The sequence below is a fragment of the Accipiter gentilis genome, chromosome 2 (assembly GCF_929443795.1).
Source record: "Accipiter gentilis chromosome 2, bAccGen1.1, whole genome shotgun sequence".
Classification (NCBI taxonomy): domain Eukaryota; kingdom Metazoa; phylum Chordata; class Aves; order Accipitriformes; family Accipitridae; genus Astur; species Astur gentilis.
The window spans coordinates 18,439,284-18,449,209 of NC_064881.1; the positions used below are offsets into that span (position 1 = coordinate 18,439,284).

At 52.7% G+C, this 9,926-nt stretch overlaps 1 protein-coding gene across 1 annotated transcript; it reads right to left on the minus strand.

Annotated features, from left to right (window-relative positions):
- Positions 1–2,086: 2,086 nt before the first annotated feature.
- Positions 2,087–9,269, minus strand: PRDM14 (PR/SET domain 14). Its single transcript, XM_049825300.1, is given in 8 exon segments — positions 2,087–2,314; positions 4,517–4,618; positions 6,127–6,329; positions 7,625–7,895; positions 8,083–8,333; positions 8,336–8,486; positions 8,712–8,880; positions 8,953–9,269. Coding segments are annotated over 8 exon segments (1,692 nt in total).
- Positions 9,270–9,926: the final 657 nt, after the last annotated feature.

Consider the following 9,926-nt stretch of genomic DNA (forward strand, 5'->3'; position numbering starts at 1 on the left):
TTTTTACCATGAAAACAATGAGGACAGAGCAACTTCAGGTGCAATAAACCATATAAAAATTAGTGCAAATCAATATATTTATAGATACAGTATCTGCATGATATAATTAAATGTGCAGGTAAAGATTCTTTTTCTAGTTCGACGCTGTATTTAAGGAGATTGTTGATGTTGGCACAAAATAAAAACTTTTCTCTTATACTTCCGTGTAAAGTTCTTGTTAATCCTAGCCGATCTAGGATATTAAAAGAGAATCTTATCATCCCTGTAACCTCAAACTACCTGTGTTAATCAACCAGGCCCATCAAAGGCTTCCATTATCCCTCCTGAGTGCAACACACAGTTCCACTAACACAGGGAGCCCCTCCCAGATGCACAGCCCCCTGCCAATCATGCTGGCCACTCAAGTCATAAAAAACCCTTCTGCACTAATTACAGCACTCCCTATACCCAGTGGTCCTTCAGCACAGGCTTTTTGCTAAGCCTCCATCAAGTTGAGATTTTACATTGCCAGGGAATGCCATTATGTTAAGGATTCTTAAAAATTCTGAAAATACTTTGCAAAAATCAAGGTCTAATCATCTAAGGTTTTACACTGAAATTCCTTTACCCATTGTAATATGCACTTGAGACAGCTTTGATCTGGGTCAAAGTTTGTTGGTATGAAAGGCCAGGACATCTACAGTGTTATTCTGAGTCCTTCTGGTCAGAGTACAAAAGAAACAAAACCAGAGCTCTCAAGAAAAGGATCCCAGGGTACATCTTCTCACCCATAGCCAAATGAGCAGTTCTCTCTACAGCAAAAAAAACCCAGCATTTATGATCAAAGACTTCCCTTTTGCTAAAAAGAAAACCTCCACAAATCACTCCTGTACTTGCTTGGTCAGTGAGAAACGGAGGGCGACACCTTCTAGTCCTTCCATGGAGGCGAAGGCATTCCTGCAGGCTAGGGAGGGAATTTCACGTGCAGGGAGTTCTGGGGTCTGAGAAGTCCTGGTATCACCTATCCTACACTTTAAATCTTAAATTTAGGACAGGGGAATGGAGTGCCACTACAGCAGCCATCCTACGTGGAGCCAGGAGGAAACGGAGGGGCCCAACTTTCATCACAAAGGCCCACCTGGCCAGGACAAGAGACAAGTTCAGTGAAATTCAGACAGAAGAGCCCACTGGTGGGATCGTGCCTGCTCCCGAGACCACAAGACAATGCCTCTATGAGGCCACTTGACTGCTCAAGGCCATTTGATTGCTCGTGAGGCACCTGAGAGCTCACTGGTGCTTGGGAATATCTTCACATTTGGTCCTCTAAACTGTGAGATGGCAGAGCCAACCTCCATTATCTCCGCTATCTGGCAGGACAGACCTGCAGCTGACAGGCCTGCAGCTATCTCATCACACCCTGCTCCTCTCCCCTGGGCTAACCAGCATGCAGCATCCTCTGGAAGAGTTGATCTCACTGCCCTGGAGCTCCCTGTGTCCCAGCAGCTGAACAAAGGGATTTAAATACCCCTATGTTGGTCCAGCAGTCAATATATCTGAGGCTGTTCACATTTAAATAGAGCATCGTTGAAAGACTTGCATATTAAGGGGAAGTAGACCCCACACTTGGTCATGTGTCCAAACAAAACGAACAGGTTAAATCAGCTTTGGGAAATGCGCTTGATAAAAACAACCCTCACACAAGCTTTGGTACCAACCGCATGAGGCAGTCCATAGACGTGGTGCATTAAGAGATGCGGAAGCACTCCTCATGGTGATATTTGTGTACAAAAGGTTCAGGGCGGATGAAATTCCCTCCTGCCTGTGTTTTTCCCTTTTGTGAAAATTAGGGTACGGGAGGAGCGGAAGGGAAAGGTGGGGTAGCACATGTTCAACTTCAACCCAGTGTGGTATCAGGGTACCCAGGCGAGAAACTCCTGTCCCCTGGACTCAGAAATATGCCCAGGGTCCAGAGACTGGACATACCCAAAGTGTCTCTGTGAGGGTAAAAATCCACCTCTTGCGGCGTGCGCACAACCATGCAAAAACACATGCACATAGACCGATACACACATGAGCTAAGTCCAGGCCACTTCCACAGGGCTCTTGACTAATGAGCGGCATGAATCTTCATGTGGAAGTGGTAATCCTCCTGCTCCGCGAAGTGCTGGCCGCACACCGAGCAAGTGCAGCCCTTCTCCTTGCTGTGCGTGCGCCGCACGTGGCTGTCGTGGGCTGCGTGCGAGGCGAAGGCTTTGCCGCAGTGCTTGCACTTGAAGGGCTTCTCCCCCGAGTGCTGGCGGATGTGAGTGCGAAGGATGCTGGATGCCGTGAATGCCTGAAAGGGCAGGGATAGGAAAGGGGGGAGGAGTTGAAAGTAATCCGTTTTCACATATATAATCCCCAGGTTCAGCTAACCTGTCAGAAGCACCGTACCCTGAAAACAAGTTCTCAAATAGCTCACATCCTCAGGTAATTGGAGAAAAAACAAAAACTCCCAGTAATGAGGAACCAGAAACCAACAGCTATCGTTATACAGATGTGGCCAAGCCCATGGAGTTAGATGAAGCTCAGAGAAAGATTTCTGACCTGAGACACCAGTAAATACCTTCTACATGTCAAAGGATAAGAAGTCAATACTGTCCTAATTAGCTTTGCAGCTCCTTTGTGTTTGGGAAACATAATGCAGGTTTTCCTTTCAGTTTTCATTTTCAAAGTTAAACCCTTTCATGTTCACATACACTGGCTTGGGATTCAGCTGCCAGACTTCATCCATGCAGTCCAGCATCCGTCTTTTGGAATTTCATTTTCTCCGCTCCATCATACTCTGCTCTTCCTTCAGTCAGACCTTCCAGTCTGTTTCCCCACAGACACACACTTGAGTAGCAAAGTATGCACAATGACCCTCTGCCCCCTCGTAAAGACTCCTCCTCCATTTGGGGAGAAAACCCTCTCACCAAGACTTGAGCAGGAGTGTTGCAAAGTTGCCCACTTTTCCCCCATTTTTTCTTTTCCCAAGAGAGACACTATCAAGCCCTTCACTATTTGTAGACCCCACAAAATAAATCCTCTTTAGTACCATTACGTTGCTGAGTCATCACAAGTAAGTTTTCACAGCAAAGAGCAATACATCTCAGATACCCTTTCACTAGGAACCTTAGAGCACAACCGGATCCGAGATTCCTATAGGAAAGTCCCTGGAGGTGTATATCAAGAGACCCAACGTGTGTTTGAAGGCCTGAATGGTGGTCTTGGCCCAATACTTTTCCTTTAATCTCAGGATGTCATCCAGATAGTGAGCAAAGGGGCAGGGAAAGCAAAGGTCCCCTGGAGCCCAGCCACAGTTAGAGGTAGAAGAGCCAAAGAGGAATCATGACTGCATAGGAAGAGCAGGTGAGGACGCTTTAAAATAGCCCCTGGTTTCCCAGCCACAGAAGTGACGGCTGTGTCCCAGGATACCTGCAGCCTGAGGACCAATGTTTTAATCTGATCCAGTCTGCAACAGTCCTACCAGAATGGCTGGGGGCTGGCCAAGGGTCCCACATATCCTAGAGATCTGTTCAGAGAGCAACCTGTGAAGCTCTGACATCTCTTCCTGTGATCAGAAGATTTAACGGACGACATTTCGTCCTAAACTCTGCCTACAAGTGTTCAGGATGCCTGGGAGAGAAAAAAATATAACAGCCAAAAGGAGCTTCTTCTAAGGTTCTTTACTACAGGACACTTCAGCTCTGTGTTAGTCCAGCCAGTCATACACAAAACTTCTCTCTCTCCAAAAACAGGAGCACCTTACTACATGCTGACAGTGTTTCTGCATTGCAAGGACACCCCATAGCACCTGAACCCTACCGATATTCATCCAGCCGCAGCCTGTACATCTACCCTTTCTCTGCTGGGACAGCTGTCACTGCTTTCACAAGGAGAGCTCACCTGAATCATCCCTGCTGTGAAGGGTAGTAACAGCTGAGCACATTTTTGATCAGTGCTGTACAGCTCCATTCGTGTTCTTTTTCAAATGAAGCCTCCACGCCCAGTTGCACATCAATGGCCCTGTTACTTCAAGGTAAGCAGTCACAAAGTCATATTGTACAGGTTCAGCTTATGTGCCAAATCTGTTCACTGTACTCCAGAAGCAGTGTCAGTAATATCGAAAACTACCTATCTGATGGAAAAGGGGAATATTTGATCTAGCTATGTGCCTTGGATGGTATTTGAAATTCTCTCAAGCTTTCCTAGACCTTATCCTTGCAGCAGCTCCCTGGGCTGGGCCAAAACACAAATTCTACATCCAATGGAGACCAGACCAGACCAGACACTGTTTCTTCAGTGTCAGCCAGCCCTGTCACTTCAGCTCACAACTGTGCCCAGAATATATACTTGCTCATTTGGTTATTGACTTAAATAGAAGGCATTTTATTGAAAGAAAGCAGAAAAGAAACAGAAAAATTGAAAACAGAGCATGGAAAGAACCACCCCTTCCAGGTGCAGTGTGATGCCGAGCACAGCAGAGGACAGACAGTGGGACGGGGCTTTGCCTTACCTTGTTGCAGTAGACACATTTGTAGGGGCGCTCCCCGGAGTGAACCCTCATGTGTTTGTTCAGGCTAGAGGACTGAGAAAAGCTCTTCCCACACACAGAGCACTGGGGGGAAAAAAAGGGGATAAAGTTAAAAGGAAGCTCACAACAGCATAGCTAGAAAGAAAAATAAGGTATGTGGATGATGTGTGCCTGTATTTTCCTACATGTATTTATGTATGTACATATTTTATATACATATATTTACATATTTATGAATATACAAACACAGTAGTAATTTAAGCAGTAACAATTTGAAATACAGTCAGAATTTTAATCTGGTTTTAAGAACAGATTTTTTTTTTAAAAAGGACAATCATGCAAAGTTTCAAAGCTTTTTTGTGTGTGTGTCATTAGAATTGTTTCATTAAAAAGCGTTCCTCTTGAGAACATGAACATAAAACATTGACTTTCAGTAATCAAAATCTGAACATTCCTGTAAGATCATCACTTTTCTTCAAAATGTAAATCAAGCTCCAGTGGCTATCTTTAATTTTGCACAAAAGATACATTTCCCCCTACACTAATTTGAAATAAATTATCTTTCATAACTTAAAAATAAACTAAGCTATGACTGACCTTTTTTACTGATGCACTTTCCATCTTTGCTTTTTGAGTTGACCTGTTCTCATATAAATGCAATATATACACAACAAGTTTATCTTCCTGCTGTTCTAAAGTATTTCTTTCATATGCATTCCAAAATAAACGCGAGGAAAGGAAAGGAAAGGAAAGGAAAGGAAAGGAAAGGAAAGGAAAGGAAAGGAAAGGAAAGGAAAGGAAAAAGAATTACATGGTATTTAATACCTCATATTTAATAGAATGTTTTTCATCTGTTACTAAATCAATGCAAAATTCTGACATTGTATACTGCTGATTTAGTTATAAAAGTTTTCCTGAAAAATCCACATTATTGCAGGATGATTTATTTATAAAATAGTGATTTGGAGGATTTTCAGGACTGATTTAATTGTGCCATTTCAAGCACTGGAACTTGCCCTTCCCAAGCCTTCAGGAAAAGTCTGATTTTCTACTCTTGGCACTCCTAGAGAAAACTGATGCTACAGAGAGGTGTTTGGTGGAGATGAGGAAAGTTATCTCAGCAAAGGTTTGCTTCCATCAATTGAAAATCTGCTCCACCTTGAATGTAGAACTTTAAACTCCTGTTTTGTCCAACAGACACGGATGTCTGTCGGTTCTCAGCCTGAAGGGGGTGGGAGTGAGGGACGTGAGACATCGTCTCTCCCGATCCTGCACAAGCAGAGCATCTTCAAACACAAGTTAGCCCCACACTGTGTAAGAAAAGTAGCAAAACCCATATGCAAACATCCAAAAAGCCCAGGAGAAATACTGTTTCTTTTCAAACTCTCAACGAGGCTGTGGGGTTTATTTTCCCAGTTTAAATCCATTAGATTTCCAAACTCTCCCTGTGCGGGCAGAGCCGCCCCACCAGGCAACTGGAGGAGGGGGAACATCATCCTACCTCGGCCAAAAACCACTCCTTAATTAGCGTCCCTCCCCGCCCCGCGCCCCGAAAAGCTGGTGGCTGCAGAGACACCCGGGGGCAGGCTCACCTTGTGAGGTCTGTGCTTTTCGTGAACGTGGAGAATATGGATCCTCAGCCTGTCTCTTTTTTCAAAGGATCGGTTACAAAGGTGACAAGGAAATTTGCGGTTCCCCTGGTCCACGCAGCGAGTGTACTTGAGGTGCTTGTCCCGGTAGTACTTGTAGGCAAAAACCTTGCCGCAGTGCTCACACTTAAAGCTCTCCCCGGCTTCTGTACAGCAGAAGGGAAAGTGCCACCTCCCCGTTACACCACGGCAAAAGGGGCTCATCTCAAATCTACTGCCTCGCCAGAGCTGGTGCCCAGCTGGGAATTTTAAGTCTCCGGGTGGGTCAGAACGGTAGGTAAATGGATTTTGGCGATATCATTAACCAAATACACGCCGGATCTCTTAAGCGTTCGCACCGCTCCACTTGCCTTTCTAACGGAGGGGAACAAACTAGAGTCCACAGCCTGATCAAATCATTGGGTTTAGCTACCGACTTCAGCAAAGACAGGATTTCATCCTTGTATCTCCATAAACAGCGAGCGAATGTGTGAAAAACCAGCGCCGAGTCCCACATTAAAGCGTCTCCCCGCACGGAAACATTGCCAGGTATTTCTTATCAATATTGCCTGCAAGTTTTACCTCCCGTCCCAAAAAGAAACATAAATTTGCACGTCTTTTCTAGCGTTTCCAAAATACTATCGAACAGAAACACGTTTATTTGGTTTTCTTTTGTATTTCAAACTGTCCTTAACCGCTGAATTTAGGAACAACAGAGGAAATTTTTCAACGCTTACACATCCTTTTCTGCCTTTAATAAAAGTAACTTTGGCTCAAGCCTTAAAATGAAACGAACGATTTACCAACTGCCTGAACGAGGCACCTTAAGACAACAGATACAAAAACGTCCACGCCAAATTTCCATGCCAATTTGCTTCTGTCCCTTACTGCGGCGCCCAGCCGTTCCCATCCCACACCCGCTCCAGCTCTCCCTGCGTTGGCACAAATCCCTTTTCTCCATACAGAAGTTTTGCTTATAAGGACGGCATACTTTCTGCGCATTATAAGCAGAACGGGGTAATTGCATTTGGCATTTCCTCTGCAAGCAGCATCAGCATTATCGGATCGGAACGACTTCAGCCTGCCCCATTTACCGAGAGTGTTAACTGCATGAAAAATGTCATGAACTCAGGTACGTGCAATCGTAAGAGGAAACAGAACTAAAACAGGAACGCGCCCCCAAGCCCCTCTCCTCCCCAAACGGGACCCCCCCCACACACCCCTCCCCTGCCCCCCGCACCACGGCTCTGCGGAGCCGAGGCAGGCTCAGCCCAGCACCGCCAGACGTTTTACCGCGGCACCGGCTCACCGCAGGGACTGGGAAGCGTTCAAAGTAAAACACGGCCGGGAAAAGGCGCCGCCCGAGCTCCTCTCCCTCCCTCGTCGCGAACCTAGTCCCGGCCAGACAGGGGTCCGCGGGAATAAGAGGCAGTGCCCTTGGAGGGGTCGCCGGCAGGCTCACCTTCGGGTTGCTGCGGGGGTCTCTTGCCCTCCGGCATGCCCTTCAGGCTGATGGGGATGCCCAGGAACTGTACGTAGCAATCGCCGTACCACACCAGCAGCTCCTGCTTCGGCAAGATTTCCTTGCAGCTCTCGTAGAAGATTTGTCCCTGGCACTGGATAGCCGTCAGGTTTTGCTCCTGGGGGAAGCGGGCGCAGTTCACCAGGGACATCCAGTTGCCAGAGGCGCCCTTCCCGTCTATGAAGTGGCTCAGGCGGCCGTATTCAAAGATCTGGAGAGCGGGGAGAGCCGATCGCGTTGGCCCGACCCTTCCCGCACACGTCCCGCCCGCACCGGTCCCACCACCCACCCTGGGCCCAGCCCCCCTTGCAGGCCAGGGGACAGGGGCGGCCGAAACTAGACCCTCGCCCCGACCCCGGTCAGGGGGTGCAGGGGGAGCCCGGCGGCGCCTCCGCTACCTCCCACATCAGCGAGTTGTCGTCGTAAGTCTTGATCTCGCTGGTGTTGACCACTTTGCCTTGGAAAGGGCCGAAGCGGACTCCTTTGGGGATGGGGTCCATGCAGAAGACTCCGAGCTGGGACACGTCCCCGTACGCCACCCGCAGCACCGAGAGCCCTGGGGGGGACAGGGCGGGCTGAGCGCGGCGCGGCGGCGGCGGCGGCCGGGCGCAGCGCGGCGCGGCGCGGCGCGGCGCGGGGGGCGGGCGGCGCCGGGCCCCTACCTTCGGGCAGCTGCAGCGCGTCCCCGTCGAGCGGCGGAGCGGAGGAGGAGTCCGCGGCACCTGCACAAGAGGGACCCCTTCTTCAGCCCGGCGCCGGCCGGAGGGAGCGAGTCCTGCCGCCCCCGGCCGCAGCCCGGATTCTCCCTCCCGCCCCCGGCTCTCGCCCGGTGCGGGCTCGTAACGCAAGCAAACCGCGGGGAGAGGAAGCCCGACGTGCCCCCGGCCGTGGCCCGGGAGCCTGGCTGCCGCGGGACCGCCTGCACCCCTCCGGGGGCCGTCCCCAAACGCCGCCGCACACCCGGCCGCAAGAAGCGACCTGCCGCCCGCTGCCCCTCCTGCCGCCGCCGGCCGCCCCTTGCGCACACGCCGGAGACCCCCTTACCCGGGCTGGCGGGGGACACCCGCAGCCCCGAGATGGCGTGGAGGCTCCCGGCCAGCTGGCTGCTCCGGAGCGCCCCGTACAGCACCGCGTTGAGCTCCTCCTCGGTGAAGTGGTACCTGTAGCTCTGCCCCGCCGGCCCGCCGGCCCCCGGGCTGCGGGCGGCCCAGCGCGGGGGGCTCGGGAAGGACCGCGGGGGCGAGCCCGGGGCCCCCGCCCCGCCGGACGAGCCCTCCCGCGGGGGCAAGGGGGCCGGCGGCTTGAAGCAGAGGGGCAGGGGGAGGCCGGGGAAGGGCTCGGCGGGCGGGGGGGGCGGCTGGCTCAGGAAAGCGGGGACCCTGCTGAAGCTGAAGGGGGGCAGAGACGGGGAGGCGGGGACCAGCCCGCCCAGGGACTTCACGGGCTGGAAGAGGTCGGGGGCCGCCTCGAAGTACGGGGCTGGGGGGAGGAATGAGGGGTAGTAGGGAGCGAGGCCGGCGGGGCTCATCCCGAGCGCGTCTCCGCCGTCTCCGGGGACCAGCTCGCCGGCCAGGGACAGAGCCATGCCGGGCCGAGAAGGGACGGACGGACGGACGGACGGAGGGAGGGAGGGAGGGAGGGAGGTGCCGGGAAGCACACCCGGGTGCTGCCGGCGCGGGGTCCCCCTGCGGGTCGGGGGCGGGGGCGGGATGGAGGCGCGGGGGCCGCCGCTCCCTGCCCGCCGGCGCCGTCGGGGCGAGCCGGCCGGCCGCCGCCGGCCCCCCGCGGCTATATGGGCCCGGGGAGGGGAGGGAAGGCAGGCGGGGGCGGCCCGCCCCGGGGGTCGCGCAGCCCCGGGGGCGGGCTGCCCCCCGGTCAGAGCAGCCCCTACCCCGGGGCGGAGCCGCGGCTTCTCCCGGAGCGGCCGGGCCGCCCCTCTCCCCGTCCAGGCCGGCGGTGTCGGAGGGGGCGGCCGGGGACCCCCACACTCCCCCCCCCCCCCCCGCCTCCCGGACCCACCTCCCCTGCCGCCGGCTCTGCCCTCCGCCTCTCCAAGCCCCGGCCGATGGGTCCGGCCGCAGTCCGGTGGGCTCCGCTTCTCCCCCGAGCAGGAGGCCGGGGTGAGGGAGAGATGCTCCCCACGGGTGAGCGCCTACTGCAGTGGGTGAGCGCCCTGCCTGCGGGCCTCCATGCTCTCCAGCAGGACCCACGGCCCCCGCGCAGTGTCTCGGGGGTTGCAGGT